Consider the following 24,083-nt stretch of genomic DNA (forward strand, 5'->3'; position numbering starts at 1 on the left):
ATATTTTCATAATTTAATGTTATTGTACTGTTATGTATTAAAACAAAGACAAACATTTGAAGTTGTCATTATTTATAGGCATTATGTAATTTTTTTTTCACATCAAAGCGAGAAGAAAATATTGAATCTTTATTTTTTGTAGGTTATTCTGCTGTTATTATTTGACTGTAGATCATATTGGTCTGTATGTGGAACCTGAACTAAAATGAGTCTGAGAGCCTTGATTGTGGAATTTTTGCACTTAGCAAATTTATCCAACAGGCCGGATTGGAACCTTTGGCGGGCCGCATGTTTGAGACCCCTGAATGAAAAGATGATAAATGATTATGACTGATTAAAGTGTAATGTAGCCTTGAATCCAGAAGGGGGAGCCAGCATACAGGATCAGCCTAGCAGAAAGAGCTCCGCTCAGTCCAGTGCTTCAAAAAAAAAAAAAAAAAAAAAGTCCAAAGCTACACGAGAAGTTCAAAACACGGTTCAGTCTCTATTGATTCTTGTCAGCAATTCGATGCCGTGAACTGTCCTGACTCCGTGCAGTCTTGCAGGTCTTTCAATCCAGCATTCTCATACTATTAACAGTCCACTAGAGAATATCTACAGCTGGTTGGACTCTTCTCTGGAGCTCAGACTAGGCTGTGCACCTGAGGCCACAGTTCTGGGTGTGGAGCGTTCAGAGGGATGCGCTGTAGGGGGGCTCAAAGGGTCCTGCGGAGCCTCGTACTGAGGCAGCTCACCGTCTGATGGAACCTCCCCGTTCGGTAGGTAAGGTGGAGGTGGGAGATCAAACCAGGGAGGCCGACTGGAGGGGGAGAGCAGGAGAAACAGACTGAGAATGTGATGTCAGGGCCGAGAGCGATTTCACAAGCAGAAAAGTTAGCTTTCAACTGGGATCAACAGCAAGAGAAAAAACAACAAAAAACCAAAAAAAACCCAAAAAAACAAAACAAGCTTTGCTCCTATATGAGAAAATACTGTTCAGCTTTTAGACACAGAAAACAGTGGTGGAACAAATTATTTGGACACTCCAAGCATTTGTGAGATATTACATTAAGAATCACTCTTAAGTCATTGAACTCTACCAGGTATTGTTCCATTCTCCAAACCCACATGCTCCCTTCTGTACATGCTCAGTTCCATCGAGGTCAAAACTTAATGATTCAGCACATCCAGGACATGACTAGGGATGTAACGATTACCGCTGTAATGATAAACCGGGGTAAAACTGCAGACGGTTGCGGATGGTTTTAAATTCTAATTATCATGATAACCGTGTTTGATTACTACACTGTTAGGGGAAAAAACCCTATGTAAAGGTATGGTTTTATGTCAAATATTTGAGTCTAGTTTTAATGTATTACAATTTTGATTTTATATACCTAATATTTGGAACCAATATTCACTTTTAAAATCTTTGAAAAGGTTCGTTAAGCATTTTTGTGTTATTTATGCAACAAATTATATACATTTTTCAAATCGGGTTTTAGATTTTTTTTGTGTTTTCTGTCCTTTAACTCTCCGGTGTCCGGGTGCACCTTCTAGGCACACTTTGCACTTAATGTTAAAAAACTTCAAATTATTTTTCACAATTTAAATAAGGTTAGAATTCAAAAGTTGTTCATTTTTGCATGATCTTTAAAATTCTGGCCAACAACTAAAATTTGCACATTGTAAACAAAAGAAAATTACCAGACTAGCATCTGTCTGCTAAGTGTGCCTAAAACGCACTATTTCTTCCATTTGATCTGTATGATTAGGGCTGACCTTGATTTAAAAAAATAAAATCAAATTAGAGCAGAAAAATAAATCAATATATAATAATAAATAGTTTGATTTATAGGTGTGCATTTTACGCACACTTGGTGACAGACGCTAGAATTTTTGAACATTTGACCTAGTGCCAAAAATTATAATGCAAATTAACCGATGTTGCTGTTAATCATTGACATATGCCAGGCTGCAAAAATCAAATAATATGTGATCCACTTTTTATAGTGTATTGAAAAAAAAATCATTTTTTGTGTTTTTTGTGTCCCAAAAAAATGGTTTGTTTACATTACAAACACGGCATTTAAAAGGTTAAAAAATGTGACAATTATTGAGTATTTGGTATTTTTATTTACGGCTCAAGTTGATGAAATAGAAAAAAGTGTAAAAGAATTAAAAACAAATTGTATGAAATTTTTTTTTACATTATTCCACAAGTGCGCCAAAAAGTCACACTTGGTGCTTAGTAAGGGCCTTGCTGGACGGGATACCGGAGGGTTAATGTTGATATAGTAGGTTAAAGTGAAAAAAATAATAGGCAGATAAGATAGAAAAAAAGACACCAAACATGGGTATAGTAAACATTTCTTTATATAGTATATAAAGGAGAAATCAAAAGGACTGAAAAACGGCCAAAAAAGACTCAGACCACTAAGGGTTAATATTAAAATGTTTCTGCCAACAGAAAGTAGATTGTGCCAGTTATTTTATTTTTTTTAAATACAACTTGGTTAAATTATTTCAGTACGTGTATTTAAGTACTTTTGAACATGTTGAGCACAACTTCTATAATACTGCAATAATAACGATAACCGTGATAATTTTGGTTACAATAACTGTAATACGAAATTTTCATATCGTTACATCCCTAGACATGACATGTAGACTGTCAAGAATTTAGTTTTGTTATTTTTCTCTAGACAATACACACATACACACAAAAAAATCATTTGCATTTGTTTGTCTGATGCAGCCACACCTTTTGAAGTATGTTTAACAAATAAATCAAAAGAGTCGCTGTTTGCATCAATAAGCACTTTTCTATCTGTCTGTTTCAACCCACATTCTCAATTCATGCATGAGAAAAAAAAGCTAAAAATTAGGAAGAGTTTGTACGCTTGAGAGAAACAAAGAAAAACGCAACTATAAGGAAAGAAAACAGATAAATCGGGTAAATGATGAGGCACACATGTGTGGTCCGATAAAGGAATTCAGGAATTAATGCAATGTCTCCTGAATTAATTATTATCAGAGACACACCATAATTAAATGAGAAACAGCTATGCAAGAGTTGCAGAAAAAATGTGAGACAAAGGCTTTGATAAACCGTGGGAAATTGCGAGAAGCAGCTGGAAGAGTGTGAAATAACACTATATGAGGGAGAAGCATCACATAGACACAAGTGGTTTGGGGGGGGGGGGGGGGGGGGGGGGGGGGGCATGACTTAAAGCTGCATCAGCTGAAACAGGAGGAGAAACTGCCAGGACTGGAAAACACACACCTTCCCTCTGCAGCTCTCACTCAAAAACAAAACACTAAAATAAACCTGATGCACAGAAGTAAAACCTTACCTATCAGATTCTTAAATAATTTGATCAGTGTTCGGTTATTAGAGCTGTCAATCATGTCTTTAATCCCCCCTATGTACCTAAAAATGCCAATAATTACACAAAAACTGCGTATAATGTTGTAGATTTAGTAGATGCAGAAGTCCTGTGTCCTCTCAGACCACTAGAATTAGAATTTGCTCAAGGGTAATTATTACATTTTTGCTCAGTGACCTTTAACCCTTTTATGCATGAATTATGAGACCCTTAATCAATATTTTTTTTTCCTGCATGTTTTTATTCCTCTTGAGGCATGAAAAAAACATGCCTAAAGAAAATTTTCTTATGAACCTATTTTTCATGGAGCTGCAAAAATGTCCACTCAGCTGGATACCATGTGTTTAATTTTTGGAGCAAAGAAACATGTATTTACTGATACATTGTGTGAAAACTATGAAATAAAAACATTTTTAATACTTATTGTAGGTAATTCATTTCTCAGACGGGGTAGTTGTTTGTTTACTTGCTTTACTAGTTTGTCTGATAAATGAATTACCTACAATAATTATACATGGAAGACAGTATGAAATTAACCTTTACCAGACATGTATTTTTAATGCTGCTTATTTTCTTACATTTTAACACTAATACCAGTCATTACTCACTTCATGGAGATAATATGCAAAAAAACTACAAGTTTTCACAAAAACTGTTAATTACGGACAAATAACAAGCACTTGATGTACACTTAAACATGTTACTCTAGATCAGGTTTATCAAGAACAGCAAAGTTACAGTAATGGTATGAATGTCAGTGTATGGGATGGTGCATAAGTGTCCTCTGTGTTGTCTGATAAGAAACTAAAATAACAAAACCCATGAATATATAATAGAACAGCTGGAGAATAACTGTCCACTGGAGTGACCAGTATGCATGAAAGGGTTAAAAAACTACCAAGCACTGTAGCTTTAAGCCAGTAAAACGCCTCTTTTAATGCTACTGGCAAAGTGTTAAATGATGATGATACTGAGGATGATGAAGTGATTCTTAATGTTTGCATGAAAGTAGAGGATGGAAACATTTACTTTTGCAAATTCTGGGATAATTTCACTGCAATCTGCAATATATCTGGTTCAGACTGTAGCTATTGGGTATTTTAGATCTAATCTTGTGTGTTTGAATATAAAGTTGGCTATGTTAATGAGATTGCAATTTTTAAAAAAGTTTTATTATAATTAAGGAGGAGCTTCTGCTTTGTTTTCAGGCTTTTGGTTCCACATTACTTAACCCATAAAGACCCACTGCTTCTTCTGTAGCCATTCCCAAATACATTTTTCTGTCTATTTAATCATTCTTAATTGATTTATCACCATTTATTATTATATTATCCTCTGTATTTTGTGTTTTTTCAGTATAAATCATGTATTTTTCTATATTTAATTTTCTGATCATGTAGATGTTCATATACAGTTGTGGAAAAAATTATTAGACCACCCTTGTTTTCTTTAATTTCTTGTTCATTTTCATGCCTGGTACAACTAAAGGTACATTTGTTTGGACAAATATAATGATAACAACAAAAATAGCTCACAAGAGTTTAATTTCAGAGCTGATATCTAGACATTTTCCATGTTTTCTTGATAATAACCAAAATCACTTCAGTTCTTACATCAATATCTATGGCATTGTACTGACAAAAACAGTGCTTTTAGGCATTCCATGTTTTCTTTTCTGTCTGTTTTAGTCACATGATACACACAGGAGTTAGTACTTGATTGTATGACCATTGTTTCTGATGACTTTTGATGGTCTAATAATTTTTTCCGCAACTGTAAGCTCAATGTCTGTGTTGTGTTTTATTATATCAGAAACAGAAAACTGAAGAAAAAGTGACTTTTTTAATAAAATATATCATGAATTGAACATAAAATAAGCATCTCCATTCACTGTCATTGATCCAACTCCATGGGTTTTATTGGTGAATCAATGTTGTAAAAAAGATGACAGTGTTTCCATGGTAACTACGGAGCCTCTGAACATCCAAATGGGTCATATCTGATGACCATGAAAAGATGACAAACTGCATTTTACACTAATTATTTACATGTATTGATAGGATTAGTGGATCAATAGGTATTAAACAGTTTAGATCAGTAGAGGGTTTTGGTCACCAGTGGCTGTTTGGGTCTTTATGGGTTAAATTACCTCTAAAGCTGTTAGAATTATTCTATATTTTACCTGACATCCAGAACAGCTTGTGAGTATGATGGAGGTGAGTCCATAGACAGCCCAGATGGATATAGCGTTCCAGACAGCAGCTGCAGTGCCTGAGGACTTGAGCTGTATTGGGCCGCTGTTGTAGGGGAGCTCGGGGACAGACCTGGACCTGCAGCGTGGACGCCTCGGTCCAAAATCACCAGACGTGAAAGCAGAAGGGGCTGATGGTGGTGATGCGAGCCCCCTCTAACGCCTCTGGGTAACAGGACACTCCGCTTCCTTTGGTGGTGGAGCACCAACGCTAGCAATGCCACGACCAGGACGAAGATAACAGCGCTACCGATGACAGCGTACGTGATGCTGGGGTAGTACCGCAGACGATAGTCCAGTGTTACGAAGTCCTGCCCCGGGGCTTCTGTGGGAGGAAGAGAGGAGGGATGAAGACCAAGGTGAGGATGGATGAAGCAGAGGTTTAGGGAGTTTTATGAGAAGGAGAGAGGAAGTAGGAGAGGGAATGAGGAAAGAGGAATTAAGGAAACAGGAGGAAAAGGCAGGGAGAGATGAAAGACAAGAGGTAGAGATGCACAAATACACAGCTATACATTGTTTTTGGGTTCATTTTTAAATGTAATCTCAAGGTCAATGTCAAGGTTATTTATATAGCACATTTAAAACATGTCCAAAGTGCTGAACAAATCTGCCAATACAAATGGAAGATATGATAAAACTAGTAAAATAAGAAAAAATACAAGATATACTAAAACTGATGAAAAAACAAATACACAATAACAGGATGAATAGCATCTAAAACACAACCAGAAGATAAATCAAATAAAAGTCTCACACTTCTATTAAAATCTGTGTAGTTCAATACAAGCTGCTGAGATGAGAACAAATTCTAATCGCCAAAACCGGCATGTGCTATCAAGAATCAATAACAGCTTAAATTTGTGAGGATGTCAGGTTCTGTTCTACGTTAGAGTCCTGTGGTTTTGATGGAGTACATCAATCTACCAAAAGAAGTGAGTGGTGCTTTCACTGGAGGAGAAGTCAGCGAATTAAATGAAAGTCCATATATGACTTCCTATCAGTGATCAATAGTAACTACTGAAATCTTGAAGCATTTCCTTGTTATAAAACACAGTGTCAAACGTACAACCCATAGGCTAAAACCAGCCAAAGGGTCAAATCTGATCTGTGGGATGAATTTGTGAAATGCAAAAATTACCCTTAGATATTAACAATCAAGGATGTTAAAATGATTTTAGTTCAGGTTCTGCATACAGACCAATGTGATCTCAACTGGGCCAGACCAGTAAAATACTCATAATAACCAATAAATAAAGACAACCTCCAAATTTTCTTTGCTTTAGTGAAAAAAAGTAAAATCACATGAAAATGTTTACATTTATAAACTATATATAAACTTATATAAACCCTTTCACAAAAAATGTGAATAACTTCAACAAATTTGACCAACCTACAATGTCTTAAAGGAGTCATATTTTGCTTTTTTAAAATAGAATTTCGCAGTTTAAAACATGTCCCTGTGGTCTACATAAACTGTAAATGCTATGCTTGGGTCTGAATTCTTCATTAATTCAACTCCACAGGTCCACCTACAACCCTATTTCTGACTAATGACACCAGAAAGGTTGTTTTGTGCGCTGGCCCTTTAAATGCAAATGAGCCACTTCACACCCCACCCCTTCCAGGTTATTGACATGCCGCTCTGTCCATTTCAGCCACTTGAGTTTGTTAATACAACCATCAGCTGAACATTTTAGGTAATCGGCTTGAAGATTGGACATATTTTCAGTTTTTACTTCAAACGCTGCTGCTGATAAACATTTATGTCGTACTTGGAGAAATGTTCGTTGGAAGCCTTGACCTTACATATGCAAATGTCTTGATATAACTAGTTATAAAACATAACAAATTACAAATTGAAACGGGTTGTAAAAATCCACTTGATTTTTGCCAAAATGAATACAGATAGCTTTGCACCTGGAGGGTTCAAATTCAAACTTTACGAACTATTAGGGTCCAAATACATAAATAAATGAACCAAAGACTAATAAAAGTGGGTTTAGCAAAATATGACCCCTTTAAGGTAACTTTGTAGATAATAGATGAATTAGAATAATGGAATTTTACTTTTTTCATTGTTATTATTATACTTGTCCGGTCCACTTAACATCATATTGGGCTGTATGTGATCCCTGAACTAAAATGCGTTTGACATCCCTGTTATAAACTATCAAAATATGGCCCATTACGGGTAAAGGCAAATGTTTAATATTTGAAAAAATTATCAAAAATCAAAATATCTCAAAACTGTGAACGTACTTTGTAGACATTGTCTCAAGGAAGCTACATATAGAATTTTAAATTAATCCGACCAGTAGTTTAGCCAGAGAAATCGCTAACGAAGACGACAGTGACGAGAAACAATAGCTCATGGCGAGTTAAAAAAACACTCGATACTCAAGAACTCGACGAGGAGCAAAAGGATGATCACGTAGAGTCCGTACAGAGGCTGTTGTTCAAAAGTAGGGACTTGGCCTTTTTTATTACGGGACAAAAAAATAGAGACAGAACAGCTACACAATTCCTTGCATGGGCAAAACAGCTTAGAGCAGATTTAGATAAAAGGAGACTTGAGTTGCTCAGTGTTGAAGATGAGAGAAGGCGGAGTAAGACCAGGGGCTGTCACAGATTACCATGTTTGTCACTGTGAAGTTTTTCTGCAAACTACATTGGAGTCTTGGGAACCTAATGCTCATGTTGAGAGCAGTAACCAGCAATAAAAAAAGAAATCAAGAGAAACCAATCCACTGTCTGAAATGAGCAAAGGGACTACTGTAATGCCAGGGAGCGCTGAGTCTTATTATTCCAGATGGGGTGAGGGAATAGCACTTAAACATTTCCGCTGACTGATATTACAGTGCGAGAATTTCAATCAGGCACTCGGGGTGCGCCTCATGTAAATGGTGTTTCAGCCTCTTACCACCACACTGTACTGTTGTCTTAGGCGATGAGAGAAAGAAGAAGAGAGGAGAGAGGAAACATGGAAGGTCCTATTTATTAAAAAAAGTTGCAGAGAGGCTGTGCTAATGAGGAATGAGCTACATAAAAGTGCTTTACAGTTGCTGTTTCTGTTCAAATTACGCTAATGCTTCAGGGGGGCTGTAAACATCAATCCTCTGTGTGCCTCATAAAAAAAAGTCCAAAAACACTCACCGGGATACTTTAAATGTTCTGTTTGGGGTTTCTGTGTTGCTGCTAAACATGTGACCAAACACTACTTCATCACCATTGAGGAACCATTAATACCTAACACACACTAGGGATGCAAATTATCAAATAATCCATTAATCAATAGTTGGTTGATCTTGTTGATCCATTAACGATTAGTTGATAAGTGGTAATTTTCCTGTGAACCTGAATTTCTCTTTCAATGGCGTCGATAAGAATAAAAGCTAAATATTCTTTATATACTTCATGAAAAAAGCGTGTCATATTCCTTAATTAGGGATGGTAACGATATGAAAATTTCATATCACGGTTATTGTGACCAAAATTATCACGGTTATCATTATTATCGCGGTATTGTAGAAACTGTGCTCAGAATGTTCAAAAAGTACTAATACACACACTGAAATAATTTAGCCATGTTGTATTTTGAAAAAAAAAAAGTAAATAAATAACAGCACAATGTACTTTTTGTTGGCAGAAACATTCAAATATTCACATGTAAACATCAAACACACAAATGTGCATTAAAGATGGCACCTTATGGACACTGTTTGACTATTTTCCAGATCAAGTTTGAGTTGTTTTAGTTTCTTTTTCATAGACCGACAGACAGACAGACAGACAGACAGACAGACAGACAGACAGACAGATAGATAGATAGATAGATAGATAGATAGATAGATGTGGTATTGTGTGGATTAGAGTTCAAATTATTGTTAATATTGTGTTGTATATAATATTTACAATGTAATGTAAAGTTAGACGGTAATACTAACCGTCAGGAATTTTATCGCAGTTTATCGTTATACCGGTAATCGTTACATCCCTATCCTTAATGATTGATTTATAGTAAAAGTAGAGATACAGTACAGACAATGACATTTATGGAGTAGAACTAAATAAATTCTGCAGAGAAATTAAATTAAATAAATGAATCTGAAGACGGGTAGTTTAGAAGAAATGCGCATTTCTGACTTTGCATCACCTGACACGATGGAGCAAGATTTGAGTACAGAGGAGGTTTAAGCAGGGGATGGATCTCAAGGAGCGGGGAGATGACGTGCCCGCTCCGTCTGGGACCGGACCGATACCAATCCCGCATACGTGCATGTATTTGGGCCTCCTCCTGCCAAAAGGGATGTACCCCTCCCACAAATAGGCTGGTCTGTGTTTGGCTCCACCATGTCCCTAAAGCCACTCTAACTTATCAATGTCACGATCCGGTTCTGGTCATTGCGTGGACAAGCCAGCAGCCTTCGGACAGGTGTGGGACAGGTGGACAGGGTGACCCCCCCCCATTCAAACTCAGCAATGAAACCTAGTTTAGGCAGTGGTGCCCCCTACTGTTGACATTACAAATAACACACAGTAGTTAACACACTAGTTGATTAATTGTTTACACCCCTACTACACATCCATTTTTTTAGATCAGAAACATAAAATATTTGGTCAAGCTGGCCATCTTCGTATAGGTGTGGGACAGGTGGACCAGGTGACCCCCCCCAATATTTGAACCTCAGAGATGAAACCTAGTTTAGTCAGTGGCGCCCCCTACTATCGACACAACAAATACCACCATTGAAAAGGGCGATTAACCGACAGTTATTGTAATCTAATCGAACAAATTTTTATCGACAATTAATTGATAGTCGATTAATTGTTTACATCCCTGTTACACGACCATTTCTTTGTTTTTTTTGGTTTTTTTTACATCAAAAACAGAAAATATTGAGATAAGCATAAGTAGTACTTATTTGTGCTCTTGTTTGTTCTTTCTATTTTTTATTTATTTATTTATTTTTTGTTTCTTTTGTTTTTTGGGGTCTCTTTTGTTTGTCTTTTTCTTTTTTGTTACTTTTACACTTCTACATAAAACTCAATAAAGATTGAAGTTACAAAAAAAAACAAAAAACAAATATATGGTTGAGTCTGTACAAAATAGACATGTTTCCTTCCATTTGGAAAACGTCAGCATCTGTATAACATCACTTTGGTTCATTTATAATAGTGCATTTTGACACTTATTGCTGGTGTAAAAAAAAAAAAAAATCGATCTGCACTTGGCCTCGTTCACTATAATTTCAATACTTTAACTGCTCAGCTCCTCTGTCCAGTAACCATCATATGGACAACCGAGGATATTACCTAAAAAGCCTGCCAGAAAACGGCCATTACACGCTGTCTTGAGGTTGAATCAATAGCCTGAATATACTTCCATCTGTAAGGATTAGACCATTCAAAACTGCAAAGTAGGTGAGCTCTCTGAGCTTTTCTGAAGTATTCCAGGAATATATAGTCTTACAGGCTCTTAGGGGATATTCTGTTTAGCGCCGAGTAGAGATTCCTCCTACATGTACATGATAGAAGGGGCCTCAGAGAATCGAACAAAACACACGGAGCCTTGCAGAACATAAACCAAAGTGACCGTACAAGTTATAAGTCTGACCTGCACATCCACTGAAGTGCTCATAAAAACAAACTCCAACTTTTTTTTTTCTCCAGTAAGATTAAGTTACACTATATAAAATAAATGGAATCTGGATCTTGTACTCAGAGCTATCGATGCATAGTTAACCCTTAATGATGAATGTATTTTAGGTGTGTTTTACTTATGTATGTATTTTTATGTCTTTTTTTTATTTTTTTTTTTCAGTTTTTATAGTTTTTTCTGTATTTTTATAATTTTTAATTTTTACTCCTTTATTTGTCCTATTCTTATCTTATTACTGGGACCTGAGTACACGTTTCATTCTTCATGTGCTACATTGAATGAATGACAATAAATGAACCTTGAACCTCATAGACCTAGAACTACTTATGCGCCAATCTCCATATTAATTTTCCTTCATATCTAACCTTCTCAAAGTAATTTATCACAGTTTAGGATTATATTATCCTCTGGATTTTGCATTTTCAGTGGGAATCTAGAATTTTCCTGTTATGTAATTTACCAATCATGTATATGTTCATTAAAACTCAGAGTAAATTTATAGATTATTATATCCTCCTGAGACCCAGGAAAGTGAAAGTTTTAGCTTTTTTACATTAAACAATTGTCTTGATTAGAAACTGTGTATGGCAACATTTTTTTCACATAAATTTTAAAATTATTTTTATTTACCGCATGGAACTTTTGTCCCATTCAGAGGACAAAAATGCATTGCTGGGTCTGAGGAGGATATCGAAAACAAGAAAACTGAAGAAAATGTGACTTTTTCAGCAAAATATATCATTGACTGAACAAAACCTACAAACAAATGCCTATAACCACTGCCATTTGTCAAACTCCATGGGTTTTATTGGTGAATCAAAGTTTCAGAAGATGATGGTGTTTCCATGTTCACTATGGAGACTCTAAATGTCCAAATGGGTCATATCTGATGACCATGAAAAGCTGAGGAACTGCATTTTACCTGAATTATTTACATGTATTGATAAGATTAGTGTATCAGATTATAAAGCCTTTTAGATCAGTAGATGCTTTTGGTCGGTTGGTGCACTGCAAAAATCAAAATCTTACCCAGTGTATTTTTCTCATTTCTAGTCAAAATATCTCGTTACACTTAAAATAAGATAAAATCACCTAAAGAGTAACTTCTCACTGAGATATAAGAATTTATTTTAAGACAATAGATCTTTAAAATCTTATTTCAAGAAATCCTACCAAGATAATTTTCACTTGTTGCATTAGCAGATTTTTTTTGCTTGAATTAAACAAAAAAATCTTGAATTAAGACAAAAATAAAGCTGCCAATGGAACAAGTGAAAATTATCTTGGTAAGATTTCATGAAATAAGATTTTCAAGATCTATTGTCTTAAAAATAAGTTCTCATATCTCACTGAAAAGTTACTCCTCAGGTGATTATTATTACTGTCTCTTATTTTGCATGCAATCTTCCAAGGACACACACACATTTTCCCCCACTCCCCACTCCAACCATCTGCCCTCAAACTCTGTTTTTTCACCCTATCCCCCAAATCCTACCAAATCCATGGAAAAAGTACAAGCATGTGTCCATGTGTAATGTGTGAAAACTGTATGACGTCTTATATTTGTGCTTTGCATTATCTTCTGTTCTTTACTGCAAATTTAGAAGAAAAGGGTTTTGCGGTGGCTCACCAGCTAGGAGCAACGGCCCGATGTCCCTAATCATCAATCTCAATTTCATTTGATGTACTCTGTGCTGTCAAATGACAATAAAGGCAATTCAGTTCAATTCAATTATGTCTTATTTTAAGTGTGATGAGATATTTGGACTAGAGATGAGGAAAAAATACACAAATGGTAAGATTTTGATTTTTGCAATGTGGCTGTTTAGGTCTTTGCAGGTTAAGGAAAAGACACTGAAGTTTGGAGACAATATCACAGCTCGTTATTTTGAGGGCATTTATATGGACAAATAGTGAGCAGGGATTCAAGGTTGGGTCTTTTCAAGTTTGTTTTCTCTGTTTCCGGACACCATTCTCCATGTTTCCTCTGTCTATCTGACCTTCAAGGCCTGGGGGAATCTTAAGCAGTGCACACACATACTGTTGAATTCCCAACAAGAACCGTCCTGGCATAGAGCCTATTTATGTACCAGTGTGTAGACAGGGGGCCCATGCCTTAATTAAATCTAATCTAATTCAGATGCTCCTCCTGCCCAATGCCCCAACTAGGCACCAGCCAATAAAACAAGGCCCCTCGACCCCTCCCTTGTGAATTAAAATTGGCCAGTCCTTCACGCTACCAATTAATTATGAACTGGACTCTCAGCAGAGAAAGGCCAAAACAAAGAGGAATTATTTCCATAATTACCTAGTAAAAGAAGCACAAATAAAGAGATCCCACCACCGCCACCCCTGGGCTGCCTATCAGTTTGGAGGGCAGTCGTTTGGGAATAGAGAGAATCACACACAAAAGGAACTCATAATGCTGTAACATTAACAATAGGAGCCTATTCGGTATATTAGCGATAGAGTCCTGAAAGGCTGTTTCAAATCACACAGGAGATGAAAAGAAAGGGAAAAAAAAGACATAGAGACTGAAGCTGCTTCATTTTCCGTGGGTTCAGAGAGGTCCTGTGTGTGTCTTCCCCTGCTGTGTGTGTGATTGAGTTCCGCGATCTGTGTTTTAGCCCATTTTGTGCTGTCAGTCGTAGTTACGCTACAAAGAAAGGTGGGATCACGGCATGCAGAAATAGGCAAGAGGATCTCTCAGCAACACAATAAATCTGCTGTAAAACCTCACGGATTAAAAGTCCCTGAGAGCTGAACGAGGACTAAGTGGTGCGTTTAAATTATTTTTAGGGAGAAAATTGGAAAGCTTTAATCTTTTTTTTTTTTTTCTTTTTAGCCTCGATGCAAGAGTTTCACTAATCAGCCGGTAAACATTTGTACGATTCTTCACGGTAGAATGACTGGAACTCTAACTATATGACATTTGTGTTTTGTTTATACTGTGCAAAAGTCTAAAGCCATCATTAGGTTTGTTGGTTTCAAGGTTATAATCGTTAATGAAAACGAACGAAATGACGAAAACTAGAATTGTAAAAACATTTTCGTTAACTGAAATAAATAAAAAGTATAATTAAAAGAAAAAAAAAAAAACGATTACTAACTGAAACTGTATTGTGTGTTTACAAAACTAAATAAAACAGATAAAAATTATGGATAAAATTCCCTTCGTTTTCATCTTTGTCAACGTCGGATCGATATGAAATCAATTTATTTCCCTTGAGCAATTTTAGCTGCATGCGCCATATGATATTTAACGGTCTGTTACTTCTCATCACTTGTCGTTTAGAGTCAGCTTTTCGTCCCCACTCTACCTGGAAACATGGAGACTAAAGTTGGGAGAAAGCAGCAGAGTCCTGTATGGGATTTATTTGAAAACGACGGAGAAGAAGAGAAAAGATATTGAAAAAACTAAAACTAAACTAAAACTAAGCATTTCGAAAAAAATGAAAACTAATAAAAATTAGCAAACCTGCTCTAAAAACTAATTAGAACTAACTGAATTAGAGAAAAAAAAGTCAAAACTAAACTAGAATGAAAAATCCAAAACTATTATTACCTTGGTTGGTTTAGTTAGGTTCTAATAAACACACATATGCAGTTCCCAGTCTCTGTATTTATCCTTTATTGGGCAAATGACTACTTATGGTAATTTACACAAAGGATCTCAGGTCCAATGTGGTCTACAGGGTCTGTTAGGTCAACCTCTGCATGAACAGTGAGTGTACCTGCTTTGTTAGGTAGCATGAAGTAATGGTACTAATGTAAGGAATGATGTTCAAAGGGATAATGTGGATGTGGACAGGTGTCTGGATCAGCACTTATGTTGTTAAAATGTTCTAAAAGTGATGTTATAATATTCTAAAGTACATGTTCCTTTCATATTACGTATATTTTTATCCAATTTTTTATTTATTTATATATATATATATATATATATATATATATATATATATATATATATATATATATACATACTGTTTTTCTTGGATTTTTTTTTTTTTTTGTGCTACTTATAGGCAAGGAATCACATATAGTAACTTCACTGACCTTGATTTTCTACATGACAATAAAAAACTTCTTAAAAATTCATAAACGTATGGGTGGGGTGGGTGGGTGGGTACTACTTTTCTCCCTTTTTTTTTCTCTTTTTTTTAGTTTAAGTTTTTGTTTGTTGTTCGTAGTTTTTTTTTTGTTTGTTTTTTTGGAAAACTGAAAAATTGGACAAATGCTTGTACCTGTGCTGAGAGGATGTGTGTACTGAAAATGTGTCCTGATAAAAAAATTATTTAATTTTTTTTTTAAATTCACAAAAGTAATAAAGTCTTGTTCTTATCTCACAGTATTTCTATGAGTACCCTATAAAGGGTTAAGACACAATCTGTATATATGTGAAGTCTGTATAGCAGTAAAACTAAAGATTCAAGGAAAAACAGCCTCTATAAATCAAAGTGGTATTATTTAGTGTGCACTCTTTGTACTTATCATGTCTTTAGCCCTTTCATTTGGACATTATGAGATTTATTGCATTCATTTTCTGATGTTTTATATCAGGTTTCATTCAACACGTCCTTGTTTGTGCTGCTTTTTGTCATGGGGTCAGGGGTCAAACTAAATAGTCACTTTAACCTTTAGAACCCATTTAGCTCAGTTTTTTAAGGCTGTGCTCATATTCTCTGTATGTTCTTGTTGTATGCATTTAAAAGTGAATGAGTGAATAAATATGCATGCTTATTTCGACCCTGCAAAAGCTAAAGGTCGCCAAAGAATTTTGCACGGTACCATTTATCCTTAAATAAAATACTATATTTTATGTATCATTTTAAGGACAGCTGTTCAATATACATTATCATTCAAGGTTCTTTCCAGACTCTGACACTTTACTGTAACCTAAAATGTGTGAATGTTCACACTTCACCAACTCCAGGTACCTGGTCCTACTGCCTGGTCTGACTGTGTTATTTTGTGTCATATTCATTTGATGTCATGATCAAAGTTGAACATCAAAGTTCACTACAGGCTGTTCTGCTCTGTCAAACTAAACATGAAAGGCTCATGCTTTCTTTTCTCTTTTACTGAAGACCAATGGAACCACTGGTTGGACTCTGCTGGCCACTGAAGGGCCAAAGTTCAAAGTGAAGGATGTTTTCCTTTTAGCACCTTCAAATCATACAAGTCTTACCAAAAAGTTTCAAAGTTGAAGTTCCCAGGTGTTGAATGACCACAGTACAAGGTCTAGATCAGGGGTGTCTAACTCATTTTAGTTCAGGGGCCGCATTCAGCCCAATTTGATCTCCAGTGGGCCGGACCAGTAAAATAATAACAGTGAAAAAAGTAAAAGTATATTATGATCAGGTTTACAACTACAAAGTTTCCTTAAAAATCTGAATAACATGAACAACTTGAATTGACTTAAGAAAAACAAGTTCAATTTTAACAATATTATGCCTCAGTTTATCAGTTCATCATTTACACATGTGCATTACAATCACACAAAACATTTAGTAACAGGCACAATATTGGTAAAATTGCATTTACTTTTCTTAAGACATTTCCATTTGTTCAGGTTATTCACGTTTTTTGTAAAAGTATAGTTTGGTAATGTAAACATTTTCATGTAATTTTACTTTTTACACCAAAAAAACATAGAGAAAATTAGGGGGTGTCATTACTTAGAGGTTATTATGATAATATTTTACTGGTCTGACCCACTTGAAATCTAATTGGTCTATATGTGTCTGTATGTGGAACCTGAATTAAAATGGTTTTGACACCATCGGTTGTTTAATATCTTCAGTGTATTTTTTGCATTTCACAAATTCACCCCGCAGGCCAGATTGGACCCTTTAGTGGGCCGAATTTGGCCCCCGGGCCGCATGTTTGACACCTGTGGTCTAGGTGGACAATGGAATGATGCTTAGGCAAAACAAATAGTTTTTTTTGGTGACTACAGTCCTGCTTTAAATCTCTACAAACATTTCTACATGAAAATACTTCCATTTTTAACTTACATATTTACATAATATCAAATGTTTCCAACAAATTCAACACTACTACGGCTGACTCCCAATTCACCCCTTGGCCTCTCCCCTCACCCCTCTGTTTTGTGCATACACATGACGGGGTAATGTTGTCCTGATTCTCAATTAGACGGAGGAGAAGGGCTAAGGCGGGGGCTGTAATAGCCTTAGGAACAGAGATATTCCAGGACCACACTGCGAACGGAGGGGTAGGAGAAATTTCCCATAACTCTGTTCAAATCATTGGCAAAATGGAGGTGAACACAGCCAAAAAGTGCAGCAATGTGATGAAAGAAACACACAACTGTACGTATTTTCTTCGTAAACAACTTAATAATTTGATCGACTGTTTAAATGCCATTTCAATGTGTTATACGTAGATTGCATTTCTGCAGTATATAGTTGATAGCCATTAAAAGACGACCAAAGCCATGGAACAGAGATGGTTACAGCTACTGACGGCTTGGGGATACTTTTGGAAAACAAAGTTGTTGTATCGTTTAATAGCGGCATCGATGACTGCTGATGATGTAACAGGTCTCAAAGGGTTGTCCCATTTTACAGGGGAATATTTCAACCTCTATCCCTTGCAGCTCTGTTTCAAGGGGTAGTGTCAAGTGCAAGGGCTAAAGGAGCAGGGGTAAGGGGGAGGGCTGAGGGGTGGATTGGGATTGGGCCTACATCACTAATACATTCTAAACCGAATTTCTTCTGGAGCCATTGGTAATGACTGTGAAAACGACAAGTACAAATATCCTACATTATGTCACAGTGGGTGAGTTTCCACAAACAATTAATTAAACTCTGATGAAGCAAACATTTAACTCATACATTCAACAGCTGACTCATCAACTGTTTGCTGCATTGTACCACCGCATTATGTAATAATGTAATAAGGTTTCACCTCATTACGTAATAACATGCTGCATTTTGTAATAAATTCTTGAACACATTCTGTAATAAACTTTGCCGCACTTTGTAATAACTAATTATATATTACAACAGTTATTACAAAATGCGGATGTGGCACTTCTTTTTTTTTAAGGAAATGTAATAATTTGGTGCATTATGTGATACACCATCAAAATGTATGCCCTGCTTGGAAAAACCATCCCACCAGCAGAACAAAAGTAAGCATTCCAGCTTAATTTGAACTCATTTAAAAAAAAAGTCGGATGTTTCATTTGTCAAACCTAAATCAAATGTAACTGTATTCATTATAATGGAGGATGTGTTTGCAAACTACAGACAAAGCTGCACTCATTAAGTATAACTGACAAGAAACTCACCGGTGTACTGAAATATGAAAGACACAACATGTATAAGTTATTACAAAATGTGTTCAAGAATTTTACTGCAAAATGCAGTGTCATTATATAATGAGGTGAAAAATTATTACATTATTACATATTGCTCCATTATTACATAATGCAGTGCTACAGCATCTTCCCAAATAATCTGATAAACTGTGAAAACATGTCCAGTACCAGATATTCTGTGGATTGATGAGGAGACCAGATTAGTTATCTTTTTCATCCTTTAAGAAAGATATCAGAGTCATGTTAGATAGAAAATAACAACAGAATGCCCTCCTTCTTCTACTCTATTAGAGCCATATCTAACATAACCTACAGCGCCCTCTGTTGACGACACAAGACAGTGTAGAATATTCCTTGCAAACCAGTTCATGGAAATGCGCGTAATTCACATTTTCATTTTCTGTGCCTTTGCAAAAGTTAACGTCATCGACTATAACTTTTTTTTATTGACACTTTGTATGAAAGGCTCCATCTTGGCAAAAAATTACAGCTAATTCCACTCTGAGCATTAAGTGTTCATGGATTTATTATATTGTCAAAAACTTGGCTGTTTCTGAAGGTGAAGAGAAACCACATGTTTGAGGTCATAGTTAAAACCTTGGGCCCGTTTTAGAAAATAAAACAATTACAGAAAAGATTTAACTTAATCAATACATTAATTAAATGTTGGCTGTAATGCATGTTATAATACGCTAACAGTTGCCGAGAGGAAAACATGACCCCGATAAAGGAAACTCTTATAGGATTTCTGGATGAATCTGTTCAAGCACATGGATACACTTGTGTTCTCCGTTTATAAGCTCACCCTGCAGCTCTCCCTCTGACATTGGCACCTCTTATAGTGCTTCTACGCTGCATTCATGAACTTGTAAAGCTTCCATATGTGAAGCTTTGGAAACGGAGGGGAAGGTGCATCCTTTCAACCAGGCCACTTTAATTACATCAGAGTGCCTACGCTTCATCTCATCCTCTCTCCTACCTTCTCCTCTCCTCTCCTCCCCTTTCCTTGTCCTTTCCTCCCTCCTAGCCCCATCTCAACCACTCCTAGTGTCTTTTGTTTCCTCCCCTCTTGTTTATTCTCTAATGCCCGTATCTCCCTCCCCCTTTAGCGTCGTGCTTTCCAAGGCTTTTTCCTCGCTCCGCTTTTTTATTGTGCGCCGCTTTCCCTTTGCTGGTAATTTCCTGTCATGGAGATGGCATGTACCTTTATGATATACAGCAACAGCACTCAGTGGATTAGAATGCTTATTAACAATGGAAAAAAAAAAGAAAGAAAAAAAAAATACTGGAAAAGAAAGTCCTCCACTTTTTATCCCTTTACAGTTTCCTGCCATGTTCCCTCTTTTACTGCCTTTTCTGTTCCGGTCCTCGAGCGCTCTATTTTTGTTTTACATTTCATTATCTCCCGCCTGCATCAATCTTATTACCCCTGCATGAGAGGAGAGAATTATAGGGACATAGAGAGGTCACAGGCAGCACAACGGTGGATGGAGGAAGACGACTGAGGGATGGGGTAGAAACACATGTGGGTATGTCTGAGGAAGAGGCTGCAGAAATAAGAGTGTCCAGTCTTTTGAAGTGTCATTTCAGCATCATCTCATCTACCTTGCCACAAAAAATTGAACTCCACACCTATTGTTCCGGCTGCTCTTAAATCTGTTATAAGTGGCAAAGTCACTCAGACCCATTGTTGTACTCCGTCAGTCCAGGAATCTCACGCTGTTCTTACCCGGAAGCTTTTGGTGCTTTTTTCTCTGTGACTCCTTTTAAACCTTGCTAACAATCCTCATTTTCTTAGACAGTTTTTTTCTTCTTCTTTCAAGAATAGAAGAAAGAAGCAATGCAAAGACTAAAACTGTGTGAGAGGGTAGGTTGACTCCATGAGGTCATACCAGGTAAAAAAAACAAAACAAAACGTAAAAAATATAAATATATGTATCAGGATAGAAAATCTAATTTCTCTGACTTCACGACTTCATTACTTTTAAACAAATACATAAGACTTCAAAACTACGCCGCATATTAGCGAAACAAATCAATTGTTCAGAAATGTTTACACAGTGTATATTGTGTTTCTATACATGTACTTCTGCAAACAACAGCCCAAGATTAACATCCCAGAAAAGCCCATAAGGACGCCTTCACATCAAAATGTTTATTTGAAATTAAATGAAAACAGAAATCCATCGAGAGAGAGATGCTACAGTACAAGATGAGACAGAATATTAGTGTACACATACACACCCACAAGCACAGGAAACTGCATGTGGTTACTGAAGCAAAGCGAGGGCCAGTGTAAGTGCACAATAGGCTAGTAAGCACGCGGTAATTAAAACAAGCTCTGAAGCACTTCTTTGTTTGGTTTTAATCAAATCCGCTGCATATCAAAGGTACACATGCCGTTGGGTGCTGAGATACAAGCTTTCTTCACCCCTTGTTCTTTATCCTGATTGGCTACATGCCACTGAATATGCAAAGTATCAACTGTCAGACTGCAAATATCCAAAGATGAATGAATGAAGTAAAATGACGAATGAAAAAAAAAAAAAAAATGAGGCTAATAAAAGACTCCACATATCTTAATTGCTACTCTTAAACAGCCTCTGAATAAAGGGAATGGAGATATTCCTCCCCTCCTCTGGCTCATTCCTCAGGGAAAAGATATGCACTGCACAGATGTGCCGCACTTTCCCCGTGCTCTGAAGACTCATTTCACATTCACAAAGTGCCATCTTTAAAAAGAGTCCAGAATGGGAGGAGAAAAAAAAGCAATCATCCTCTGGCTACAGCATTCCAGAGTTTGCAGCTATGTGTTGAGTGTCTTCGGTGGGTAAAGGTTAGTCACGGTACTTTTACCTCGATTTAGACTCTCTTTGTTAGATGGTAATTACAGCTGCGGGTTTATTTGGCAGAGCAGTCACTGCACTTCTGCCCAAAGCAAGATTTGAGGGTCCACATTAGCACATGAAGTCCAGTATGGGTAGTGGGATCATGGTGTGGGGAGGGGAGAGGATTAAACCGCTAGGGGGCAGACAGTTCACATGTTTTTTTTTTTTATCTAAATGGACTCACACACACACACACACACACACACACACACATACACAATACATGCTTCATCTGTTAAATGTTGGGAGGGCATCCAGAGCAAGGGGGGAGGCAAGCATTAAAGGAGTGTTGGGGGGGGGGGGGGTGAACCATCTGGCCTCAAACATACCAACAAACAGATGCAAACACGTGCAATTATCATATAACCAGCAGGCTTCAGAACATACGTAAAGTTCAACATCGCGAAAAAGTTGAAAGAAACCATACACCCAATCATACAAACGCAGACAGCTTTCAGATGCTTACTCGGTTAAAAAAGCACACAATCATAGAAAACCTTCATCCTATTCCAGCACCAGCTCACTAAACCGATGCCACATGGTGGAGAAATCTGCAAAAAATTTGGGGAAAGCTATCAACAGCTACAGTACTTGTGGGTGAATTGGTTGGCGCTCTTGTCCCTCCATTCTCCTATCCTAGCAGAGGAGTGAACTCCAGAGGTGAAAAACAAACTCTTAAAGTCACTGTGGTTATGATGGTTCCTATAAATGTCGCTAAAAAGGATTATAAAACTGAAACTATCCCACTTTTACTGTTTTTAACACAATTTACGCCTGCTATTAAACTTACGTCTGCATCTGGAGGATAAAACGATCATTCAAGGCACTTATTCCTGGCAATGACACGTCTTTTGTCTTGAGGTTGTGTCTGAGTCATAATTTTCTGCACAATTTCAAAGCAAGTGAGTAGCTGGAGAGGCAGGAAGCTCAAATATTGGCAACAAAAATGCAGCAAACAACATGAAGAAGAAGTTAGTTTTAAAGTAGTTATGGTTTGCAGCTGCTGTAAAGGTTTCACTGTTTACTTACTGATTTTCCAGCGCATTATCTTGGCTGGATGAGGTTGCAGTGATTTTATTTCACTTATTTATTTTAATTTTTATTTACCACATGAGCAGATACTGTCTAATGCAATTTGATCATGGAAGTAGAACCAGCTCCAGAGGTGGTCCATCTGATCCAGTCACATGTGATAGTGTTGCGTGTATTAGCACATTCCATTAACATAGGCCCTCTTGATCATGATAAAACTACTGATTAAGATCAAACTTTAATTCCCAGCTCATGTTTTCGCTATTGCCACCATTGCACTTCGTATCAGGATTTGAGGTGATTGTGTGCTGAACCTTACAGATGAAACTTGTCCACTCATGCTGATAAAAATGAAATCATATGGAGGAAAGCAGCGTATTCACGGTGCAAAAGCAAGTTATGCTTTATCTGAAACTACATGTTGTCAGTGCATGTTAGCCAGTCAAGGTCTCAAGTCATTATCTTATTCCTTTTATTGGGAAAACTGAATTATTTCATTAGGTGGTGCTTGATACAACTATTTGTGGCAAATAAAAAAAAAAAAAAATCTTCTGGCCTACATTCACCAGCAAAAATAAAACCAATTTTAGGCCATTACAGATTAAAAGAATACACTGTAAGCCTGGCCTTTGTATTTACTAAAATGCTTTAATTACAATGTACTTAAATGATTTCAGTTTTATTACATTACTATAAATGTTAAGTATATTCTACGAATTTGTAGACGTAGTCGAAAGTATGAAAAAGTGGATGGATTTAAATCACTAAGTTTTACTCATGACCACACCTTTTATCTCCACATTGCATTGTGGGTATTGGGCATGTTGTTAAAAATGCATTATTTTTATGTGCAGGGGTTCAGCGGGGTTGTGGTGTTGACTTAATGTGTGTATGGCATGTTTATTGGCCTTTTTGTGTTTGTTTTTCTATTTTTGTAGAGCTGCACCATGAGTGAGAGCCATAGGACGAACAATGGCTGTCCTTCATTTATTCTTCCTCTTGTTCTACATTTACATTTATGCATTTGGCAGACGCTTTTACCAAAGTGACTTACAGGGGAAAACCAATCAAAATCAATCATCAATCAAATTTTATTTATGTAGCACCCGATCACAACAAAAGTTATCTCATGACACTTACATATAATGTACAGGTTGGTCAAAACCAGACTCTAAGTCAATTTACAGAACCCAACAGAATCCTCCAGGAGCAAACACTAGTGACTGGTGACAGTGGAAGGAAAAACTTCCCTTTAACAGCAGAAACCTGGAGCAGACCCAGACTCCTGGAAGATGGACATTTGCCTTGACCAGTTGGGGTTAAAGAGAGAGGGAAAAGGAAGAGAAAAAAGAGCGATAGAAGTAGAGACTGGGGGAGAAAGGGAGAAGGTGGGAAGTAGGGGGAGACACGGATGCAGTTGAGGATAAGTGAGTGATGACGATGAAGGCAGGAGAGAGGCAGGACCACTGCAGCAGGTCCAGAGATGATCCTGGGAAAATCTTATTAATATATTTAAAATGGAATGTCTGAAAGTGCTAGG

The 24,083-nt window shown here is 36.8% G+C and overlaps 1 protein-coding gene across 1 annotated transcript in view; it reads right to left on the reverse strand.

Moving 5' to 3' along the window:
- Positions 1-307: 307 nt before the first annotated feature.
- ldlrad3 (low density lipoprotein receptor class A domain containing 3) overlaps positions 308-24,083 on the reverse strand; it is a 220,478-nt gene continuing 196,702 nt past the window's right edge. The window contains exons 5-6 of the mRNA XM_030137501.1: positions 5,551-5,944; positions 308-799 (exon numbers count right to left, since the gene is read on the reverse strand). Coding sequence (XP_029993361.1) covers positions 595-799; positions 5,551-5,944 — 599 coding nt within the window. The 3' untranslated portion in view covers positions 308-594. The remainder of the gene's footprint in view (positions 800-5,550; positions 5,945-24,083) is intronic.

This window comes from Sphaeramia orbicularis, chromosome 6, assembly GCF_902148855.1.
Source record: "Sphaeramia orbicularis chromosome 6, fSphaOr1.1, whole genome shotgun sequence".
Taxonomy (NCBI): domain Eukaryota; kingdom Metazoa; phylum Chordata; class Actinopteri; order Kurtiformes; family Apogonidae; genus Sphaeramia; species Sphaeramia orbicularis.